Genomic DNA, 25,334 nt, shown 5'->3' on the forward strand with positions numbered 1-25,334 from the left:
TATCAATTTGGTTGCACGTCCCCCCATTTTGTATCTCTCCTTCTTATTTCCCTTCCCTGGGCATGAGACTTTCTATTTATTAGGTCCATATCTCGCTTTGGTGATTGCAACCATAGTCTCTCTCAGTGGCACTGCAGTTTGTTTCTGGCCTCCTTTGTGTTTGCTGCCCCTCTCTGGTTTTGATGTATTCTGCAAATGTGATAAAGATTGACTTTACCCCCAAAGAAACACCCGACAAAGGAAGACATGAAGCAGCTGCAGAGAAGCAGAGGTGCTTGGAGATTTTTTTTTAATTTGGTTGGTAAAAAAAAAAATTGTTTTTTTGGAAAGTGGTAGCCCAAAACTAGTGCTGGACAGGGCTGCAGTTTGTGAAAAATGTTACTACTTGAAGCGTGAGAGGTGTTTTAATAGGGAGAAGGAAGCACTTCTGTGGACCACTTGGAAGTTCATCATAGACCGTCCACAAGTCACACTGTATTAGATTAAGGCTAACATTTTCAAAAGCGGCTGCTGATTTTGGGTGGCTCAGAGAGGGTTGCCCGGTTTGAGAATTTTCAGCTTCATTTTCAGAAGTACGGAGGATCTGCAGCTCACACTGCCTTCAGCTAGAGTTGTGAGTTCTCAGCACCTCTGAAAACCAAGTCTAATATGTTCTCAAGTTGGCCATCCAAAAACTGGGCACTCCTAATGAGTGGCCACTTTTGGAAATTGGGCTATAAATAACAGGGAAGCAAGAATTGAGGGAGTTAAGCAGACAGCAAAACAAACTGTGATTCAGGAAGAAATTCTGTCCATCACCATGTTAGGAGATGTCTTGCTATCTAGAGGCTCTGTCGTGGTTGAACGGTCTCAATTCCCACTGAAGTTGATGAACACTAATTTTTTATTTAGCCTGTAATCCATGTTAGCATATACCTGACATCTGTGCTAGGTACTTTTGGTACAAAGAGAGACACTTTTTCCACAAGACTATTCATAAAAGAACTGGACTAAAAACACATTTGACTTTGACTAAGCCTAATGAAGTTACCATGAGGGAAAACTGAGGGCATAAAGATTTCTTCTGTGGAATGTGGTCTGGTTGTTCCAGCAAATGACTGGGAGTCAGAATTCCAGGGTTCAAATTGTGGCTCTGCCACTGATTCACTTGATACTGTTGTAGCTGTAGGCAACTCATTTCCCTGTGCCTCAGCTTGCCCATCTGGAAAATGGGTCTAATGCTTACCTCTCTGACTGAAGTGTTATGAGGCTTAATTAATCAATCAATCTTTGAGGTGCTTTGAGATTCTTAGAAGAAAGGTGCTACACAAAGGTCCAAAGTTCTGAAGTGAGAAACACTGCAGTATTAAACGCTACCCTTCCCCCCAGCACATTGAGGTGGGCAAAATCCTTTAATGAAGCCCAGCTATTTCTCTTGACTTTATCTCCTATGCTCTCACAGTGGTGCGATAGCATTTCAGGAGCACTTTACATTTTATTGTTTTACTACTGACTTTTAAAAAAATCTATATTTTTAATGAACATATTTTTCAAAGTGGATAAATACTCACGTATGACCATGAGATCGTCAAAAGTTTTGTGCTGCTGCTGCTGCTTTGGGAGTGGGTGAGAGCTGGATGAATGAATGTTCAGAGGCAGGTTCCAAAAGTGTGAAATTCACACAAGTTTCTGTGCCCCGCTTATGTCCTATGTACGTCTTCAAAACAGGGCTTAACTGAGAGTGAAGTGGTGCACAGACTTTGTGAATTTCACCTAGTTCCTGCAGTTAGATCCATGCATAGATTTTGTGCTGGCTCATCTTCAAAGGGGTAAATTCATCTAGATCTTGCAATGAGATCCAGGCAAATAGACCCTTGAGCCCTTGTGAAACCCAGTTAAGACAATGGGGCTCCATTAAGGCACAGGGGGTGGATTCCATTTCATGATCAGGCTGTTGTAAGTAATTGTCCACAGAGAAAGAATGATGTAATTATAAATACCTAGGGATTAAGTGTCCACCTTGCTCAGGCAAAACTTCCTAGAACTTTGGGTGACAGGATGAGACCTGCAATGCCTGACCGAAAAGTCACTGTGTATTTGTTCAAGATAGTTTTTCTGACTGTAAGTGACTGAAATCCTTTCCTTGTCATATAATCATGAATAAAGTAGCGTAAGGGGACAAGTTAATGATCTGTTATTGCAGCGTGTTGATGAGAGCTGTAATAATGAGACTTACTGGATTCCATCTGGGCTTAACTCGACTGAAATGTATTTCTCTGCTCCTTAAAAAATGTCTTGGCAGCTCTCTCCACATCCTAGTCACTTTTGACCCAGAAACTGACAATTTCAGTGCCTACGGGGAGAAAACTACACTGTGCTGGCACCAGTTACTACTAACAAGGGTTGATATAAACTGTAGAAAACCAATGGGGAGCGGAGAGCAAATCCAATGAAATGAAGGCAGGCAAACAATGTGAAGCTTTCAAGGCGATATTTGCAAATGATATGGCTCACACTTCCTCCACCTAGAATGAAACTGACAATAAGCTGCCTATATGTTTGACACCTTTGTTAAATGCAGTGTGATACAGCAGAATCTTTGGGTAGCAGGGAATATACGGAGTAAAAGTTTCCATCCCTTTTTCTTATCATGTCTACATTTTTATGTAGTTATCCAGCTCTGTGAGACTCTCACCGGGGTGGGGGAATACGTGCTCAGTGTCCATACTCCGCTCACTGTGGGTGAAATTCTTTCCTGTGCAGAAGCCCAGACCAAGGAATCATTTATATCCCACTTTAGCCCACAAGTTGGAGTTTAAGTGATGCAATAGAGGTTGAGCCCTCCCTTTGCACAGGTGTGAAATCCAGCCTCCCTTCATATTTTCCCCAGGAGCATGGCAACGTGCACTTGGTTACATTTCTGTTTCTTGTTAATTCAGTGCTGGGGGGACGGGGGGTGTTTGCTGCTGGTGAGTGCATCTTTGGCACAGAGCCTCAGTGTCACTGCAAATAATATCATTGCACTCGTTGATTTTTTTCAGTAGTTATTTCTATATGGGGAAGTTTAAGATTTTCATTCCATTCGAGTCAGATTCATCACCAATGCAAACTTTTTTTATTTGGCTTTGACTGGATATTAAAATAGCTAAAAACCTTTCCCTGAAACGATGTTTTTAGGAGTGATTTAGACCTCCCCAAGTTAATAACCTTTTTAAGCAGCTTGATGTGCCCGTGGAGAATTTGAAATGATACACTCACATAGTGCTAGTTTGACCATACTATGAGACTTTTCCCCACTGCTTATTCACAGTATTGAGAGGTTTCACTGTGTGCTATATGTGGTTGCTAGAACTCTTGTTTTATATTCTTTTTGTAGCAAGACATTGGAAATGCTGCATTAGCAAAATTCATTATCGACACAAGTGCCTTTTATGGAAATTGACATTACATTTCCAAGGAGCGGGGCGGGGGAGTGGTGTTTATATGAAATCATCAGTAACACGCGGACCAGGAAATGACATGCATGCACATAGCATTATAGGGTTCTCAGCTAGTTTGGAGAACTCCACACAGCGCCAAGGTAGACCCACACAGTCAGTCTAGATTAATTTTCTGCTTTAGCTACCCCAAGGGCTGCTTTTGACTATGCCTACATAGGAGCTCCTCATGCGACCCTTTAAGCAAATAGGAATTTTACCATTTATCTCACTAGTACTGGGCCCCTATCACCTGCCTTGAGCTCAGCTTGCCAGCCTGAGACTTCCTGTTGTTTTTGCTTTGCCCTGGGCCTGTCTCCTTTTGTCCCTGTTAAGCCAGGGTGATGACAGGAACAAACAGAAGCTGGTGGCTGCCTGTTGGCTGCTACGCAGGGGCCTGTTGGGGCTGTGAAGAGCCCCCAATTGCTGTGAAGGTGTCTGCAGTTCTGAGTAGGATGATGTGTTGCATTAGAAGAGTTGGACGGCTACATGTGGCGTTTGGGCTCTATTTTGATTGCTCCTCAATCTAGCTATTCAGAGTTAGCCCAGTGTAATGATGTCCCTGGATGGGTTGGCTGCAGGGATTGAATTTGGGCTCTCTCTATTTACTAGCATAAGCCTTTACTGCTTACGCAAGAGGACCAAGACTCATAATCCACGGTTCATGGTCCAGCCAGTAAGAGTCTCACTTTGCTGGTGAGGGTTACACCACAGTCCCCAGAAGCACTAAGATTTGTACCTAGGTGGTAAATTTTTCATTTTTGGTTCCAGTGGTTGTTTTCCCAGGATTTAACTTTTCCTTCCAGTACAGATTCCAGAAAACGGGTGGCTTGGGGGGAAGAAACAGCACTGCAGATGGCAGTGAAACCTCAGCTCTCCCCCACACAAAGAGATCTGTGCCTCACAAACTACGACAACACAATATCAACCAGGATTCCGGCTGCTCACTGAAAGTGGGTGTAGTTTCCCCCACCAGATGCATGTATGTGGCACCAATGTAGCATTGCTCTAAGCCTTTATTCTGGTTGTGGCCAACCCAAAGCCCTCCCCATAAACTCTTCCATCTCGGGGTGGGAATCAGTTGCAGAGAGGACTGTGCATAGAGACCATTGTGCAGCTGGCGTGGCCACACATGTATATGCTTATAAGCATGTGTTCCGTGCCCCCTGTCCTTTGGCCACGCCCTGTTATGAACCTCCAATATTCCTATCTCAGCAGCCTTGTGGAGCTTTCTGTCTGCAGACAGTATTTTCAGGGGAACCAGAAGTGAAGCTGCCATCTTCCACTATGTGACTGGCATGGATTTGGGCAGTGGTTTTCTGGCAGGTGCCCACACACAAGATGAGCCAGAATTCAGTCCAGGATATTAGTCTGGATTTCTACGTAACACATGCAGGTCCCAAATCAAGCCAATGAATCCGTTCACAAATGTTGCTCAGTGCAAACAATTTCTTTCATTATTACTAATCAATGGATTGCGCTTTATGGTAACAAAATCAGAGCGATTAAAGGCAAACTGCAAACTTTTCTTTTTTAAAAAAAGTGAAAAATCTAGTACGGTGTCTTGGCTGCTTAGTGACACACATGGTACGTGGGACAACATACAGGCCTGGCTCTGCCCATGTGCTGGCGACATCATTCCCAAACATTGCTGTTCCAGTGAGATGGGTGTTCATGCACAACTATATCCATCCACAGCACTTAATAACTACTCATAACACTGATACTTCACAGGAATGATGCAGTGACCTCTGGCAACAAAGGGGTGATGGCCAGAGGCCTAGATGCTGCTGCTACCCTTCTTTTCACAAGTAATCCCATTGACTTCAGTCGGGTTATTTGTGTGCCTAAGCACTACTCAAGTGAGTACAGTCAGGCAGGATTGGGCCCATTAACTCTTCTGCTTCATGGGACAATCTTTTACTATACGCGTGTACAATGCCTTGCACAGCAGGACTGTGATCCCATCTGGGCTTGTTGGCACAGCTGTAACAAAACAATCAGTGAGACTAATCAGCTCCTCTGGGGAGGGGCTGTGTTGTTTATTCTTCTGGTAAAACCAAATGGGGACTGAATAAAAAATGAGTAAGGGCCATCCCAGGACTGGGATTCACCAACTCTGGCAGCGAGACTGTATTTCTTACAGGTACACTGCAAAATTTTGGAAAAGAAGGAAAATCTCTGGTAAAGTCCCCAGACCAGTACGGTTCTGTGTGTGCAGAGAGGCAAATCCCAAACAAGAGCATATTAACCAGGCCTCTTTCCTGGCCCTGCTGGGGCACCCATTCCGATCCCTTCTCCCCCCTGCCGCCGCCCTCTGATGACATTATGTGTCCTCTGCTCTGAGGTGTTTGAGATGCCACCAGCCCTTGCAAGGGGAGGCTGGCTCCTGAGTGGAGTATTTGGGGGGGTACAGGAAATGACTTGAATGGGGCTTAGTTTCACACTGTAAGGTCACGCTTACATCTGCAATCTCTGGCTCTTCATGAATTGTTATTGAACACTTATACAGAGTCCTCATTTGGGCCAAACTTCGAAGTTTGGCCCAAATGAGGACTCTGTATAAGTGTTCAATAACTCAGGGAAAGCTGTCGGAGGGAGCTTTCCCTGAGTCAGGACTGCGCGAAAACAGAGCTCCAATCTGGCCCTTAGTTACAGTCCAGTAGCTTGATCGCTAGGTCACTTATTAAACTACTTCTCTGAATGGTGGATATGACATATCTTCCAGCTGGTCTGTGTCTCTCCTGGCCACATCCCCAGAGATGGCAGAATTGGGAGCATTTCCAGACCTCTGGGCTCTGGAGTATAATTCAAGAATCCCTTTTATCCTCTAAGAACTACTACTAAGGGCTAAATTGTCCTGGTACACTGGGCCTTGCAGAAGGGGGTGGTGCAAAAGTGCATTGCCGGAGAGGGAGCTCCTGGAGGCCTCAGCATACCCTGGGACTAGGAGCATCACACACCCTGTACCTCCTGTGAGAGACAGGCTCCTGGCAACTCAGCAAGGGGCAGGGAACCTAGGATATATTTGGGAGAGCATAAGGATGTCCATTGTAGCTGGTCCCTGTGACGGTGTGCAAAGGGGGGGTGAGGGCTTCTGTTTGCTCTTCCCACCTCTTGTGCATCTGTGTACACAAAGTGTCTCTCCATGTTTGTTTAGCTTTGCCAGAGGAAGCTCAGCGTGCAGGTGTGAGTTGTAGCCATGCTGAATATGAAATGGGACTGTAGATTTTCCATCACAAGCAAGATGCTTCCCTTTTGTTCCGTAAGAGTGGTTCTGGATGTGATCTCGGCAAGTAAAGGAATGGGATGGCAGCAAGTAAGGGATGTATTACACACCAGACCAGTATGTGAGGAAGGCTCATCTAACTTGAACCGTACGGTTGGCGCACTGGTTCTGCATACATTGGGTTATTGGGACATCCAATAGAACGAGCAAAATGGGAGATCCCATGTCGGCATCTCGTAGGCTCACATAATGGTTTTTACTTTTTAAAACTTAAGTATTATTTTTTTAAATTGAATTTCCGTTTGGTAAAAGTGATTAACAGGAGAAACAGTTATCTCCACCTTGTGAGTTTGCACATGCTTCAAGATATGTCTTGATTACTGATTTGCATTATTATATAGTTGACATAAAAGAGATGTTCACTGTCTAAAGGGGTCTTTTAACTATGTGCACTTAGTCAATAGCTCAGTATGTGTTGCTGCTTCTATCTATCTACTGTACATAGTTACTAAATGTAAGCAAGTGTATTTTTCCCAGTGTTGTGAGTTCTACCTGTCTTGATGCTATCAAAGAAAGGTATGAACCATATGGTTGCAAAATGAATTTTCTTCTGTACAATCTATAGAGGAAAACTGTAAAGATTTGAAACCTGCTTGTAACTACATTTGTTAAAAAATGTTGTACAACATAATCCCAGACTGTTGACACTTTATGCATGTGGTAATAAAAAGAAAATAAAGATTTTAAGAGGTTTATGGTTTGTCTGTTTGGGGCTATCTATTGTTTTCACATTCTTGGGTTCTTTCTGGTTGGAAAGAGATTTAAGAGTGTGTTTATTTCTGTTAAAAATGGATGGATGAACATCCCTGGTGGCTTAAATCCTCTGTATCCACAGAAAAGCTATGGAATGGGGAGGAAAAAGACATTATATCACCTTACCCCTTAAACAGAGGAACCCCTTTTAAAATATAGGTCTCTTTCCATATTCATTCAGTCCTCGGCCTCTCTGCTGAGAGTAACAATGAGGTTGCCAATTGGTTCCAGTTCTGGTGGCATTTTAGCAATCTCGACATTTGTCCACTAGGAGACATACCAACTCATTCTGCCTAGCCATCAAATAGCCTTCAGTGGCCGTTAGGCTGTGGTCACCACCACCCTGATCTGGGATCACAGCAACAACCTAAAAGCAAAGTGTTCCATAGTCAAACACTTTTATTACGGAAAATAATTTGGTAGCGTTGTGGAGGTTAGGATCACATCAACAGAGCTAGGCAGAAAGTAGTTTTGCAAAAAGTTTTGAAATGTCAAAGTTGGTTTTGTTTCTAAGTGTTTGAAGTGGAACCATTTTTTTGTTTTTCTCATACCATTTTTGAAAGAAATATTGAAAAAACAGTATCAAAATGATTACTAATTCTTTTTGTTCAGCCCGTTTTGGAGTAAATGGGATATTTAGATAACCACTTAGATAATGGTTTTGATAATATTTTGTATCAAAATATCAAAGCAAAGGCATGGCATTTTTATTTTTATTTTTGCAAAAAAATTGAAAATGTCAACTATTTTGCAAAAAAAAAAAAAAAAAAACCCAAAAAAAAAAAAAGGCCATTTTTTCAAATGAAAAAAACCTTCTTGTCCTTAGCATTTTGACCAGCATATTAAATGGAGGCTCAGACTAACCAATGGCTGAATTCTGTTGAAGGCTCCCTAAGCAGAGCTGTGTTGAAGTGAAACGTTTTGCAAAGATTTCCCAGAGTTGTCAATAGGCCTGATTTTGCCCCTTTCTGATGTGCATATGGAGTAACTCCATTGAAGTCAGTGGAGTTACACTAGTGTCTCTCTGGTGCCCAGGAAGTGAGAGGAGAATCTAGCACAGTGTGTCAAGAATAATATACTAGAGGCTCTTTGCTGCCTTTTGCTTTCATTGGAATTCCTTAGACATCTCTTGACAGTGATGCACATCTCTTCAAGGTAAAAGCACAATCTGAGCACATGCTCACGGTCAGTGAATTTGCAAGTGAGGTGTACTACAGCCATCACTGGCATGATCCTTACATTGGCATCATGTGCCATTAACGTTTCACGCTGAACAAATAATCCTCAAACCAGGCTCATCTCCCCAAGGTGAGGATAGAAACCACAGAGGACCAAATTCACCCCTGACGTAACTCAATTGACCTCGCTGGAGTTGCAGCAGGGATGAATTTGGCTTGTTATCTAAAAGAGACCTAGCTGGAATTTGACACGCCTCTTAATTGGACCAAGCAGGTCAGATTGTGATTATTGGCACCTTAAGGAATAAACCTGGATTAAGTTATGTGTTGGTGTAGAGCAGGATGAGTCATGAAACACACAGAGCAACTCACTTCAGGCCTTTCAGGAACTCCTCTGCCTGTTAACGCTAGGGAGCAGTGAATTCATGGGAAAACCACATCTATTTTATACTGGCCCACGCTGTCTTGTAACTGCACGGGCACTGAACAGAGCCCATTCATCTGCTGCCCTCATTAAGGACCGAGAATAAAGAAACTGAATAAAGCAGTGAGGAAGGCCAGCTTTCCTGTTTATATGTATGTGTGACGGGGCGTGCGGGGTGTATGCAGCACCTGCCTAGTCAGAATGATATCTGAGTAATACTCACATAGCACCTTCTGCTTTGCAAAAGGATTGGACCCTATCTTTTAGCACCCTCCTCCTACCAGCCCAGACTTCGCTCTTGCTAAGTCCATTCACTCCCTGGCTTAACTCGGAGCTCTCTCAAGGAACCCAGGGAAGCAGTGTCCAGCAGGATTAGCTGTTTTATTTTAAGCCTCATTAACAAACAAGTCAAAACCTTGCAGCCTCCTCTCTCAAGGTCTGTGCAGGCCGTGTAGGCCCCTCCCCAGATGTGTCCCTCCCAACAGTAACTTCAGTAACCAAACTTTCCTGGCTCTTACCTCAGAGCCTCCACACAGTCTCCCTTCTGCCCTTTTGGTTTCTGGCGCAATTCCTCTCTGCAGCAGCTCCAATAGCTGTCCATTGGGAGCACAGCCCCATGCCCCTCAGCTTTGTGGAGGGCGTTCTCCTGCCAATTCCTGCTGCCCTCTCTTCATAAGGGTCAGCTAACAAAACTCCAGCTCTTTCTCAGGTGCAGTGCCAGCCAACTGCAGGCCTCTGACCCCCGAGGAATGGTCTCTCTTATACCGTCACATGCCGCTGCTGCTTTTTTGACTGCTACAATAAAAAAGGATCAAGCTCTATTTATTTATGCTCAATCCCCTTGTCATGACACAATTGGAATCATAGAAATTGGGGTGGGAAAAGACCTCATCTATTTCACCCATCCTGTGACCAATTATCCTTTCATTCTCCATTGCTTTGCCTGTTCTAGTTTTAAGCATCTCAAGCACTTGGGCTTCTACCAGTTCCCTTGGATAACAGTCGAAAAGGAAACCCATTTGCAATTTTTTTCCTGTTGTTTGTCCAAATTATTAATTATCTTCCTAATATACTCCTATGCATCATCCTATGTATTCCGCTCCCTCCTTGGTGTTTTCCTTCCCACTTAGGGGTATGTCTACACTGCAGTGAGACGCCCGCAGCCGGCCTATGCCAGCTGACTTGGGTTCGGGCTAAGAGGTTCTTTAATTGCAGTGTAGACGTTCGGGCTTGGGCTGCAGCTTGAGCTCTGAGACCCTCCTACCTCACAGGATCCTAGATCCCGGACTCCAGCCTGAGCCCGAATGTCTACACTGCAATAAAACAGCCCCTTAGCCCGAGCCCCATGAGCCTGAGTCAGCTGGCATAGGCCAACCACAGGTTTTTAATTACAGTGTAGACAAACCCTTAGTAGCTAAATGAAATAGATTTGGCTCAGAACATAAGAACGGCCGTACTGGGTCAGACCAAAGGTCCATCTAGCCCAGTATCCTGTCTTCAGACAATGGCCAATGCCAGAGGGAATGAACAGAACAGGTAATCAACAAGTGATCCATCTCCTGTCGCTCGTTCCCAGCTCCTGGCAAACAAAGACTAGGGACACCATCCCTGCCAGTCCTGACTAAAAGTCATTGATGGACCTATCCTCCATGAATTTGTCTAGTTCTTTTTTGAACCCTGTTATAGTCTTGGCTTTCACAACATCCTCTGGCAAGGAGTTCCACAGGTTGACTGTGCGTTGTATGAAAAAATACTTCCTTTTGTTTGTTTTAAACCTGCTGCCTATTAATTTCATTTGGTGGCCCCTAGTTCTTGTGTTATGAGAAGGAGTAAATAACACTTCCTTATTTACTTTCTCCAAACCAGTCATGATTTTATAGACCTCTATCATATCCCCTCTTAGTCGTCTCTTTTCCAAGCTGAAAACTCCTAGCCTTATTAATCTCTCCTCATATGGCAGCCATTCCATACCCCTAATAATTTTTGTTGCCCTTTTCTGAACCTTAGCCAAGTCCAATATATCTTTTTTTAGATGAGGCGACCACATCTGCACGAAGCATTCAAGATCTAGGTGTACCATGGATTTATATAGAGGCAATATGATATTTTCTATTTTATTATCTATCCCTTTTTTAATGATTCCTAACATTCTGTTCGCTTTTTTGACTGCTGCTGCACATTGAGTGGATGTTTTCAGAGAACTATCCACAATGACTCCATTATCTCTTTCTTGAGTGGTAACAGCTAATTTGGACCCCATCATCTTATATGTATAGTTGGGATTATATTTTCCAATGCGCATTACTTTGCATTTAATCTCGACTTGTAAATCAGTCCTTTTATCATTTTGGTTGCTCCCCTCTGAATTCCCTCCTCTTTGCAGAGCATCCCTTTCTTCAAATGGCTTAATGGAAGACAGCCTGCTAACATTCTTTGCCACCTGCCATTACCTTTCAGAAACCCACCAAAGTTGCATAGCAATAGTGTATACGATTAGATTCTCTCAGGTACCTGGCAATAGGCATCATAACTCCCACGCTTCCTCAAATGAATGCACATAGTGCAAAGCTGGTGTTAATGTGCCCTGTATTCAGACTCCTTTCCCACAAGCCAGCTCTTCCCAGTCACAGTAAGAATAATCTGCACAGGCGTGTTGTATCCTAAGTCACGGGGAATTTCTTAAAGCAGTGGGTCTCAAACTTTTTTTTTTTCTCGGACCACTTGAAAATTGCTGACAGTCTCAGCAGACCACTTAATGATCTTTCCAAATGTTGTTTGTACTGTTTGCTAACTATTGTAAAGTGCTTTGGATAAAAGTGCTATATATATATAAAAAAATAATTAACGTTTTTCTATTCTCCAAATAAAAGTACACAACTCATATTTTACTATCAGTAGTCTTGCCTTTCTAATGCGATGGATGTGCCCTTTCTCCCCCGCCGCGGCAGCCCCCAAGCTGGGGTTGGGAAGGAGGGGTGTCTCTCCCCCGCCACAGCAGCCACAGAGTTGAGTCTGGGAAGGAGGGCAATCTCTCCCCGGCAGCCGCAGCCCTGGAGCTGGGGAAAGACGCCTCTTTCTCTGGCCGCCACAGCCCTGCACATCCCAAATTCTCCCCACCCCCTCTTCTCATCCTACTGCCCCTCCTACCTACCCCCTATTCACCCCAAGGCCACCACCTCACCTTACATGTGCATCTTCTCCAGTGTCCAGGCACCTAATTAGTGGAGCCACGCCTACCATGCCAGGCCTCAATTGCTGTGACAGCGCACAGAGCAACAGGTGGTTCTCTCAGGTAAGCAGGTCGTATAATATAGGCAGCTTTAAATATTGCAAGGAACACCCTGCTGTGTACCCACTGCGTGACAAGCATTTCCCAGGGTGTGCCCAGGTCAGACTTTCCTCTCCTAGTAGTTACACCCACTGCATGCAGTGAAGCTAATGAAAAGGTTATTCCTTTCCACTATAAAGGTTTCAAACACACATGGGTTGGCTCTTTGTTGACACTATGATATCAATTAATATCATAGTTCAGTACTGCCAACCTCAGACATTCAAAAACCATTCCCAAAATCATGAGATTGACTTAAAAATCATGAGGTTTTTTTAATATATTGGATTCTTTTTTTTTTGCTTTCTGTGTGCACTTGAGTCACATTTTTTGAGCTGTTCTCCATAACCCTGAGAGCTAGAAACTTGCTTTTTTTCTGATGGAAGCTGAGATTCTTACGCAATCTCTCGAATCCACAAACTGCTGCTTTCAGTAACACTTATGCCCAGACTCAGAATAAAATTGTGAGAGTTGGCAACGCTGTCAGATTTATGACATTTCACACATGAAGTCTTGCTTAATGCAAAGCTGAATGTATGTCTTTGTCCAACAGCCATGCCTCCTCGGACTGGGATCTCCACTGAAGATGGGTCCTGGAAAATACTTGGCTAGAAGACCTCTCAGTAAGGATTGGTCCTAGTGATGTGATTAAATGTAGGGTGTTCTTCCCTCTGACTCAGTAGCAAACCAGTGCTGCAGAGGAGGAGTTAGGCAACACAGCTGCAAGTGTCTTTACAAAAACTCCATTGATCCTGACCATTTGTGAACACTGAAAATCTCAGGGTCCTTGTGCCAAGAATAGAGGTGTTAGCCCCAGTGATCAATCTAAATTCCAGCTTGAGTTATTATCACTCTCTCGCTGGTATTTTAAGTACAACCTATTACCCTGGGCCAAGATTAAAAAAAAGAGAGAGAGAGAGCCAAAGGCTAGGCACCTAAAAAATGGCCAATTTTACAAAATGCTGAGCTCCCAGCTATTGCCCTCAATGAGAGATTTTTAAGTACCCAGCACTTTTGAAAATCTCGCGACTTGCTCAGGTGCCTAAATGGGAGCTTTGGGTAGCTGAGCTCTTTTGAAAATCTGGTCCTCGGAGCCTAATTTTAGGCTCCCAATTTTGAAAAATCTTGGCCTTGATATCTAAGCATCTACCAAAATCCCCCTGCACTTTCAAATGCCTGCGGCATTCTTCTTCACTTTTTGTCCTGGGTGCCCGTTGTTGCACACTATGAACCAGCTGCTGCTCTCCATTCTAGAGGTGATGGCATCACTCCACCAGAAACCAGAGGACTGAGCTAGAGGAATGGGCACTATGGGCCCGGGCAACAGGAGCAACAGCAGATCAGAAGAAGGAGAGCTGACTTTGACACAGTCCCCCTTCCTGCTGGATCTGGTGGTGAGCTGGAGATAGGCTTCCCAGTGCAGCAGATGACTTCATGACATCCTTTGGTGTTGAACAATGTTCATAGGCCTAAGCCACCCAGATCCATGTAGAGCTGGCTCGGAACTTCCCCAAAGTCCTGAGATGCTGGAATCCATATAAGGTTTTGGTTGGGGCCCATTGGGCTTCATTTCAGTTGCTTTTACCATGTTCTTAGTCTTGCTTTTCCTATGTGAATTCACTGCTGGAGAAAGTCAGTGACTTGACAGCTCTGCAGGCTGAAATGCTCGATTCACCCCCTAATAGGTACAGCTCCAGGAATAACAGTGCAATGGCATTCGATTCCTCCTCACGCCCCCACATCCCTGACCTATCTGTCTGATCCCTGCCCTGGATGGATCGCTTCTAGGAAGGAAAGTCTAGTTCAGTTTCCATGCCCATTTAATTGTTCGGTTATTTAAAAAAAGAACTTTGGCATCATTCAGTAATGAGCCCAACCCCTAGGACATACATTAAAGACACTGCCGTATTTTGGACTACTACTATGGAATACTGTTGTGTTTGTCATATGGAGTTTTCTCTTTGGGGAGCTTTTCTTGCGGCCACAGGCTCCTGGGTGGTGATTGGGAGGAGGGAGGGAAACAACAGCCCCTCCCCCAGGGCCACCATCAAGGGTTGGGCCCTGCCCCCTCTGGAGCCAGAAACACTGAAGAAGCAGGCAGCCAGTGTGAATTCCCCACCTTCCTGAGGCTGGTGGAGCTTTGGCTTCTGGCTTCAGCCCTGGGGTGGCGGGTTCTGGTCCCCAGCCACAGGGCTTTGGCCCAGACCCACTGGCCCCCACTGCCTCCCCCAGCCCATTGGCCCTGGCCACACTGCCTCCTCCATTGCCATGGCCCCTGCTGCCTCGCTACCCACCTCCCCATCCAGGACTTAATTTGTCCCCCAGCTTGCTAGGGCTTTGGAAATTTGCTGTGAAATGTGATATTTGTATGTTTGTTAATATCACTTTTCACTGCCTCCCAGCTAGCTAACAAGTCTGCTGCTGTGAAAAGTGATATTAACAAACATACAAATACCACTTTTCATAGCAGCAGACTTACTAGCTAGCAAGTCTTAAAAAAGCAACCAAAAAAGCGAAAGAAACAACAACAAAAGACAAGAACATGCAAGCACCTTATTTTTGTTTCTATTCCGTTTAGGTCCAGTAAAGAATAGAGACAACTGTACATTATTTGTATTATTGAGTTAAAAAAACCAAAAACCCTTACATAAATAAATTACAATAATTTGGCCATGCCTATGTGCATACTTATTTGTTTTTCCTAAAGTTAATTAAGTATTTTAGGAAAAATTGTCAGCACAGTCACCAGCAAGAGTTGGTGGCCGCACTCTGAGGCCACCAAAAAAATTGTTGTGAGAACCCCTGGACTTAGGGTGACCAGACAGCAAGTGTGAAAAATCGGGACAGCGATTGGGTGGTAATAGGAACCTATATAAGAAAAAGACCCCCAAATTGGGACTCTCCCTATAAAATTGGGACATCTGGTCACCCGACCTGGACTAGACCTAGAGATTTCAGCGAGACGTCTCATGTAGAAAAATCCTACTTGGGTGAGTAGAGTTTGCAGAATCGGGCCAGTAGGTATCTGATAGCCACCAGCTCAATTCACATAGGTCACTGAACAGCTGTTTTTAATGTCATGTTATATAAGTGATCTTTTCTGGATTCATTTATCTGAATAAAAACACAGACACAAACAAAATGGCACATACCTGGGACAAGAGCCCAGATCTTAAAATGTTTTAATTTTGATTTTTTTTCCATTTTGTATATTCTCTTGACAAATCACTTGAACATTTTTATTTACAGTAATAAAAATAAATGACTCTTAACCGATGCATGTATAATATACACACTAGAGATACAGTGCAAGAACAGCATTGATTTATTGTCACTTGTTCATAAAGTGCATTGCAGGGGCTTTATTTAATCATAACTGAATGGGAGCGATACACTTTCCTTTGCAATCAACTTACCCATTCAGATTAAAAAGATAATGAAAACAGTTACATAAAAATAATTTGCTGTCCTGATTGTTCTGATTTTTTCCTAGTTCCCAGAATAATAAGTAAAATAGTTCTGAGACAATGTACGTGGGTCTGATCCCACAAGACCCTCTGTGTATGATATTTCCCTTGACTTCTCTGCACGCAAAAGGCTTGCGTGATTGGGGTCTAGATCGGTCAAATGACTTTGTTCCTTCAAAAGGCTTCCCTTTTGTTCACTACTTTCGCCAGCATTATACAGACAGACCGCATAAAAACTATGCACCAGCCAGGTCCCAGCAAAGCATTTAGGCACATACTTAAGTCCACATTCCTATTCAGCAAAGCACTTTAAGCACATGCTTAACTTTTAGCAAGTGGTTAGGAATGGGCTGCAAATTGGGATACTAGTCCTTCTGAGGGCTTCAGTGGGCCCCCTTAGCTGTGTATAAGCCATCCTCGGTCCAGGGATGACTTTCATCCACAGAGCCTGAACCTGCATGCACTCACACCACTCCCCGACTCCACTGGATGCAGGTTGAAGCCCAAAGGGCCCCCTCGTGTGAGATGCCAAGAACTCCCTTACAAGATGCTGAACACCCTTGCCCCCCGCCTGAAGCCAATGGAATCTGAGGGCAACTCAGCACCTTGCAGGATGAGGCCAAACGCCTGGATCTGGAGTGATGCCCCATCTTAAAAAACAATCCGACTCAATCAGATGTTTAGGGCTACATTCTTCCCTAAATCCGTGCCTTTCCCATTGACGTCAGTGGCAGCTGCCGGTGCAGATTTGCGAGCAGAATTTGAATTTGGATCATTGACTTTTAGCTAGGGTTGTCTGTGTGCTTCCAAAGGAAAATTTGGCCTTAAGGGCACAAACTATCCAAAATATAATAAATACCACAGGCCACATTCTGCTTTCAGTTACATAGTGACTTAAATCCATTCTCTTCATGAGAGACTCCAGATTTTCACTGGTGTAGCAGAGCAGAATCTGGCCTGTATTTCTTAAATCTGGCTGAGCTTATCAATTTATCTTTAAAGGCTAGATGCACCTTCTGGTTCATAAACAAATCTCTTCTGACACTGCCGGAGTTGTGCAGCTCCACCCTCAAAGTAGAGCTGTTGTTAAAGCCTTATAGCCAGAAACCTGTCCCTCCGAGTTACAGTTGATCTCTATATGCAGGGCAATATATTCCGCCAGGAGCCTGATTCTGATCTCATCTTGGTGTAAATCAGGAGTAGCTCCTCCGACATTAACTGGTTTACACCAGTGTAAAACTGTTGTAGTGGGGAAGTGAAACAGGCCCCAGGTGCGGTGCTGCATCAACTTTAAATCTAACATCTCCTTTGCCCATAAGTGTCTACATTCTCTTACAGATTTGTTCATTAGTGAAACTTTGCATTGGGATAAGAACTTTTTCTTAGGCAACCCAGATGTCTTATCCCCTTGATCCTGCAATAAAATCATAACACTGCGTTTGTGACTTCAGAGTCTATTGATATGATAATGTGCTGTCAGACATTCAGCCTCCTGACCACTGTAGGATGCATAGATTGTGAAGGGGAAAACCTTTGTCTAAAACACAATTATACTTGACATGAAACAGAATTTATCGAGGCACCCATTATTCTCCTTAACCTACCCAGTTAGTGAAAAAGCCGATCTCCTGCCTGATACTTAGCAGGTAGCTTCACTTTAGCATTTCTCAAGTGGATCACAACAACACTTTCCATATTGTTTTTCCAGTTCTAGACTACAGCAGTTGCAGCCAGAGATGGTTGGTTTTGGAAAATGTTGCCAGTAGGATTTGGCTTTGCAAAACCCAGGGCCAGTTTGGATCCAGAGCCCATTTTATCCACATCCCCAGAAGTCTGGGATAAAAGGGTGTTAGAACAATGATTCTGGATTGCCTTCCCTCGTTATAGACTGTTCCATCTCTCTGCATAATTCACTGTATAGCATTTCATAAAGCTTTCAACTCTCTTCTCTAGGGTCACAGGAACAAAAACCAAGGCAACTGCATTAGCTATTTTGTAACAGGCAATTAAGCCTTTATCATGATGATTCAAATGAAATTGTAAGAAGATCCCAGCGCTGCCACCTCACCAAGAGAAAAAGACTGGCTTTAACGAGAAGAATTAGAGGCAAATACCGTACGCATCATACACTTATTCCTGACAGTTAAAAATGTATTTTGTATGCCACTAATTATCACTATACATTGATACAATTTAAGTAATTATGAAGATCAAAGGCTTACTGTCAAGTAGAGTTAGACCCCCAAATTAGGTTTTTGTAAAAAAAAAAAAAGGAGGACGAACTTTCTAACAATGTGAATAGTAATGTTTTCATTATTTTTATTCTAAATTCAATGAAAACTATTTGTTTGGGATGTAAAAATTGTCACTGCAGTGTTTTGATTGAGACCCCAAAGGTTGTAACTTTCCTGCTAGTGAAGTGAAATTGGCTTGACACAGAACGTGAAAGTGACAACTACAGTTCCACGGACCAAACTGGGGGCGGGGGGAAATAAACAAAAGATAAAATATATTTAAAAAAATTTTTTAAAATGTCAACAATCTAAGGTATGGGTAGTAACACTGATAAAGGCATATTTTTAAACATATGAGACCAGATCCATTAAGTTCAATGCAGGTGCCCCCATTTGGCTTGTGACAGTGTCCCTTTTAGCTGTGCTCCCAAGCTTTTCAAATATTGTGTGTATCTAAGGAATATTTTCCCTTCCCCTCTCCTTCACTTCCACCTCCCCTCCCACCCACCCACCTACCTAGCTACCTACCTCTCAAAAAACCCAACAAAGAGCAACTTAATAAGTGCTTCCTACAACTATGCTGCTGGCTATCAAACATGTGGTAGGAAAGAAAAGGCAAACAAGACACCCGGATGTGAAAAAATTGATAAGCAGATTCATGTTTCTCTGGTCACTCTGAAAGAACACTGGGGGTGGGTTTTGGTGGTGTTAAATATTTTGTGCAATTGCTTGAGGCCAAATTCTTTGCTGGCTTGCACTGGTGTAAATCTGGACTAACTCCACTGAAGTCACCGGGAGTTTTATTGGGAGGTTTATTAAGATCAGGATCTGGCGCTTCATTGTCAGTCAAAAGCCTTTTGCTTGCATGTGAGAACCTTGCATTCCAAGGGGGAGCAATGACTGAGGATCAAGAGTGTCTCAGCGAAAGACACTGGGGCCAGATCCACTCTGTCACTTACAGTGGTGAAAGGAGAGGAAGCTACTGGAACTGGGCTGGAGCGACAAAGGGAAGATCAATACAGATGGCACTTGATCTGCAAGAAGACTATGTCCCTTTGGGATTTGCCATGGTGATGATGATAAGTGAAGGGAGGAGCAATAGCTCCACATGAGGCAACCATGGGTTTGGGGCTTCACAGCTTGGGAGAGGCTGGTGCTGGGGAAGTGGCTGCTGGGTGTGGCATGCTACTCATAAACATGGAGCAAAACTCCATGGTAAAATGCTACACAGGTTAGTGCTGATCTGAGTAGTGTTGACTCCCCACACTGAAAGATTTCATCCATGCAGAGAGCAGCAATATGCAGCAGCAGGGGGGTGGAGGAAATAGGGCCAGGGCATAGAACCTGGCTATGGCATGTCCCTGATTCTGTATGTTGCCCATGATTTCCTACCTGCACTTGGGTTTGCTGGCATTGTTCTTTTCCCTATTCCAAAAGGCAGCCGGCTCTGCTACAGAGATGGGCATGGGGGCTCCTGCTCATCAGTGATCTTTGGTAGGTAAGTCAGTCCCCCCATCCCAGGAGGGAATGATGAGGGGTCATTTTCAGCAATTGTTTCAATGAGGCACAGTTCATCTGTCTAAAGCTGAATTAGTTCACTCTGAACAAGGTGGCAACCTAAACAACAGTCAAACAAAATTCATGTGCTACTCAATAAGGTGGGAATGGGGAAGCAAGGATTTGGTCCTATGGAGAAATCAAACGTTCCTGATATTAATCATTTGACCTTAATACGTATAGCTCTGCAGTATGTTCTCGCTGATATGCAAAGATGCTGAAGATCACTGTTACTATATGTTTAGTGGATAAATAACCTTGACTACATACTGAGCGGTCCCTCCAAAGTACGTCAGATCTTCAGATGGTGTGACTCAGTTTAGGTCTGCTGAAGTCAAAGGATTTATGCCAGTTTCCACCAACTGAGGATCTGCCCTTTATGCTCTGTAAAGCTACTGTTACCTACTTGTATCTTTTATTAATATGACAATAATTAAAGCAGACTCACTTCAATACCTCAGCATTTCGAACAGCTTGTGTCAGTTTTGGTTTCTTTATCGGACCAAATCCAACAGGAGGATTCTTGCCAATAAGCAATGGCCCACATTCCCCAGTGCACTCCAATTGCTTTGTGCAACTCCCATAATGCAAAGCAGCTGTAAATTTGGCTCAGCTGACTAGTTAAACTGTGTTTACAGCTGCTTGGCATCATTAGAGTGCTGCAAAGCATCCACTGATATATCCGGCCCTATCTATCTCATATTCCTCTTCCACCAGATATTCTACACTGGTGTAACTCTACTGACTTGAGTGGACTTCTTCCTGATTTACATTGGTGTAAGAGTGAACAGAATCATGCCCAGTGTTTTGTAGCAATGCATTCCATGGACTCAGCTTTGAAAGACAATAGAACATCGGTGTGTTATCATCTTGCATACAGCTTTACTAACTTGGTAAATATTTCCAATAATTAACCTAGCTCTCCTTAATAAATATTGACAAAGAGAGAGTGCTGCAATGTAGAGCAGGTCAAAATTTTTAGTTTAAAACTTTTTCCAACAAAAATGGAGTATTTTCATACTGCAAATTTTTGAAGAAATGTTCTGATATTTCCACAACTCACTGAAAAACAAACTTGGAGGGGGGACTTCTGGTTTTTTCCCTTTTCTATCCTCCTTTTTCCTGTCCTTCCCTCGTTTTTCTGATAAAGGTGGGGTCAGGGAGGGAGAAAGGAAAAAGGGAGTGAAAAGGCAGAAACAAAACAAAACCCAAACCTGATTTTTTTAATTCAAAAATTGAAAACTATCAATTTGAAAACTTCAATTTTTCTGTGAATTTTCAAATGAAGAGTTTTAGAAATTCTTCATGAAACATACTTAGCACTTTTTGAACATCTCTTGTTGCTTCTCTGAGACAATCACAAGGAAAGAACTAGACTAAAATGTTTCTCCAAAAGACCTGGGTCCAAATTTACCTCTGGTGTAGTTTCATTGGGCCAGATCCCGATACCCTTATTTCAAGGAATTGCACAGTGAATTCCATTCACCTATTCCATAATTAGCACCACTGGAGCACGGTAAGATACTATTTAATGTGAGCGTCTGACTTTAGCCAAGTGATTTCAATGGAGTTACACCTGAAATAGATTTGGCCAGGTAACTGTATTTTACAGGACATGCTCATATAATCTCTGACTTTTACATGGCAGTTTATAATCAGTAACTTCCTCATTTTAGCTAATCACATCCTAATGTAACACTCCTCCTCTGAGTGTCTGACATTGAGGGCCATAAAAGAACATTATTTTGCTTTGATTGCTATGCACCTATGTCATATTTAATCTACAGATCCCTGGAAAGTGAGTAAATTTCATTCACACCATTAAACTCCTTATGAGGAAAATTCTGAAATCAAAACCCTTGATAAAAGGGAATCAACTGGAAATCCAAGAAAATGCAAGATGTTCATTTTAGCTGTGTGCCTAGAGGGAACGTTTAAATGCTACATTTGATTTAAAAATACAAAATAAGCTGCCCAGAGAAACAAAAATACCTGCCCTCTAGATCAAGTCCTATAAAAACATTATTTCAAAATGTTTTTAATTAACTCTGCATTGAGTCTTCACATTTAGGACCTGCAGGAGGTTGTCTGCAACCATGGAAACAGAATAATAAATAAATGAACAGCAAAAACCTTAAATCAAATTGTAAAAATATTGACTAGAATTTGTGCATGTTGTACATTGCTCCTCGTAAAAAAACTGAAAAGCTGGGACACCTTTAGGAGCTAGAAAAGAAGTCCAGGCCCAAAGCACACATTTGAGATTCACAGTTTTTTCATGTGCACTGAGCTTTGCTGAGCTAGAAAGAGACCTTCATTGCACAGCTCCATAGATAAACGATTGGTTCACCTGTATTCAGACATAAATGCGGACACTTTGTCCTTCATGGAACTATAATATTTACATGCGATGTTCTCTCTTTTGTTGTTGTTTTTTATATAATATAAACCTAGGCCAGGTTTGCGACTGATACTGCAGGGATGGGCTATTGTTTGAAAGAGGGATATTTCTGTTTGTAGCACAGGTTCCTTTCTAAGGGAGACAACGCATTTGGAGCATCGATCTCACAGCACAGCAATTTCCTCGCAGTGCGTTGAGAGAATAGGTGGTAAGACAAACCCCCCACTCAAGAGGCAACCCTGGACATTTCACCTATAGAACAGAGTCCCTGTCTATCTCTGAAAGTTATTTTGTTTTTAAAGGAATGCACTAGTCCACTTCTTGGCCAAAATAAAGCACAAGATGAAGGCCACTTCATCATTTTCTCACTAACACCGCAAAGCACATGATAGAGTAGAGGAGCGTGAGGCTAGTGTAGCTTCTCTATTGAAGCAAGTTAATCTAGTAGTTTCGGGAACAAGACGTGTGACGATGTAGGCTTCCCTTTAGAAGAACCAACCACGTTCAGAATATCAGTCTTTGGATCATATACCCCCACCCCACACCCGGTATAAGAGATCAGCATACTATATTAACAATACTGCTAAAGACAATGTGTTATACCTGCACTGGAATAAGTGAAATTAACCTAGGTTCCGATGTCAAGAAAACCTCATCTCTGACTTTCTTCCACTGCTTTCATCGCCCTGGCAGGGGGATTAACTACATAACCTAAAAGGTCCTTTCCTCCCACCTTTAGATTTGATGATGCACCGTAAGCATATCTTTCAGCAAGGAGTTCTCTTGACTCTCACATTATAATAATAAACAATAATCATATCTTAAAGTGCCTTTCATCCTGCAGGTTCTCAAAGTGCTTCACAAACAAACGAGATATAAATATACAGGCATCACTTCACCCACCACTGAAATGCAGCCTCCTCTGAGGTGCAATGCAGCAGCTGAACAGCACATAGCGACACTATACAATTGTTTAGGACAGCAAGGGAAGGGGAATGGCCCTCATTTGTTCCTGACTCAGGATCGTACTTCCTTTCCCCAGCTTAAAGGGGCCAATGTAAATCTTTGACTTCCATGTGCTTTTTTACAAAAATAAACATAAAATCGTAAGACAGGCCACTTGTCCTCCTACCACTGCCCACGGAGCTGTCCAAACCTCGTGGTGCTGAACCGGTCTGGCATGAAAAATATTGGCAGGTTACTGCATCTCACAATGTCCCTTGTATTATTGCATAGCAGAGCAAAACCTGATTATAGTTTTAAAAAAATCACCACCACCACCACCACTAAAAACCCCAAACCCACCTTTCAGGCAGCGAAGCCCCCTGGATATGGTCATTTTTTTAACCATTCCAAACAAACCCAAACTAACAGCAAGCAAATATCGTACACGTTTTTCTAGATCTTGCCCGAGCCCTCAGCATCAGAGCTGCGCTGGGCTCTAAACACGTCCCAGGCCTGACTTTCCCCCGCACTTGACAGGAGTTTGACTTGGGGCGACCCCCAGTGACTTCAGTGGTGTGGGGCGAAGGGAGAGCTGGCCCGAGGCCTTTCCCCGTTCCTAACCGGGACCTCCCCAACGGCCTGCCCCCTCGCTAGGAGGCTTCAGAAGTAAGTAAAGAGTTGCCCGGGCCCTTGAACATTTTCGGGCCACAGGTTTGGCAAACGTGCTGCTCCCCCCTTTCCATTACACCGAGATGAGAAAAAGCATCAGGAGCTGATCTTTTTTTTTTTGTCTTTTTGTTTTGTTTTTAAATTAAAAATAAATAACATGTGTAGGAAAATAAGCATTTTTTAAAGGAGACCACTCGTGTGTTTTTGTTTTTCTTGTTGACATCTTTTTCCAGGGAAGGAGACGCGTCGGTCTGGGACTCCTCCTGCTGGTGGTAATACATCATAACAACGCGGAGTGGGAGAGCATGAAACCATTGGACAATCCGGGCGGCCAAGCACCCTTATACATCGCTGGATGTCCTGGGTCTGGAGGAGAAGGTGGAAGGGACGCACCCGCAGCAGGCCAGCCACAGGGACTTCTGGATGTCCGGGTTCCTGAAGGCGTAAATGACCGGGTTGATGAGCGAGTGACAGGCGGCGGGCAGGGCCAGGGCGTAGGTGTAGACGGCGGGGTAGCTGGAATCCGCCACCAGCGAGTAGATGGCGAAGGGGATCCAGCAGAGGGCGAAGGTGCCCAGGATGAAGGAGAGGGTGGCGAGCCCCTTGCGGGGGGAGGTGGCTTGCGCCGTGGCGATGAACTGGTGCTGCACGGCGATCTGCTGGGCGTGCCGGAAGGCGACCCGGCAGATCTGCAGGTAGAGCTGCAGCATGAGGGCGAAGAGCAGCAGGAAGGTGACCGCCAGCGCCGCCGCGTTGTCCTGGGTCAGCGGGCGCAGCACGCTGCAGGTGGCCCGGTCCCGCAGGCAGTTCCAGCCCAGCAGGGGCAGCAGCCCCACGCCCAGGCACAGCAGCCACAGGAGCAGCAGCAGGGCGCCGGTGACGGTCCGCGTGCGCTCCGTGTGGTAGGTCAGCGCGTTGTACAGCGACAGGTAGCGGTCGATGGTGATGGCCAGCAGGCTGCAGAGCGAGGCGGAGAAGGCGGTGAGCAGCAGCCCGGCCGCGCTGAGCGCCACGGCCGCGTGCGGCGGCTGCAGCAGGTACTGCACGGTGAAGTTGACCACGAGCCCCAAGCCGGCCAGCAGGTCGGCCAGCGCCAGGCTGCCGATGAGCAGGAACATGGGGGCGCGCAGGCTGGGCGTGTAGAAGAGCACGGCCAGCACCAGCGCGTTCTCGCAGGCCACCGCCGTGCCCGTGGCGCACAGGGCGATGTCCCAGGGGCTGACCGCTCCGCCGCCGCCTCCCGCCGCCGCCGCCGTGACCGGCTCCGAGGCAGAGGCGTTGGACGGCCAGATGCTGCTGCTGCTGCTGGGGAAGGGCCTGGAGGAGGCATTGAGCAGGACCCGGAGCTGCTGCTGCCGCAGCTGCTCCTCCATGGCGGCCGCAGCTGCTGCGGGGTTGTGGAGCATCGCTGGAGAGGAGGCACAAGGGACACAAAACAGGAGACAAGGGTGAAAGTAGCATCGAAAGAGCCTGGACTATCCACCGCCGCGAACGACACAAGACCCGCTGTCCCAGCCTGGCCCCCAGGCCCCAGTATCCCCAATGCCAGTTGCACTGGGGACTGATCGGACACCGCCAGGATGAAAACACCAATACCCTGCCTGGGCCAGTCCCCGGGGTCACACACCCCACCC

General features: G+C 44.5%; 1 protein-coding gene across 1 annotated transcript; it reads right to left on the reverse strand.

Moving 5' to 3' along the window:
* Positions 1 to 24,041: 24,041 nt before the first annotated feature.
* LOC112119273 (G-protein coupled receptor 12-like) lies at positions 24,042 to 25,106 on the reverse strand. Its single transcript, XM_024217873.2, has one exon. The coding sequence runs from the start codon at positions 25,104 to 25,106 to the stop codon at positions 24,042 to 24,044; it is 1,065 nt and encodes a 354-aa protein (XP_024073641.2).
* Positions 25,107 to 25,334: the final 228 nt, after the last annotated feature.

Source organism: Terrapene carolina, unplaced genomic scaffold, assembly GCF_002925995.2.
Source record: "Terrapene carolina triunguis isolate 2854851 unplaced genomic scaffold, T_m_triunguis-2.0 Scaffold131, whole genome shotgun sequence".
In the NCBI taxonomy this organism is placed as follows: Eukaryota; Metazoa; Chordata; order Testudines; family Emydidae; genus Terrapene; species Terrapene triunguis.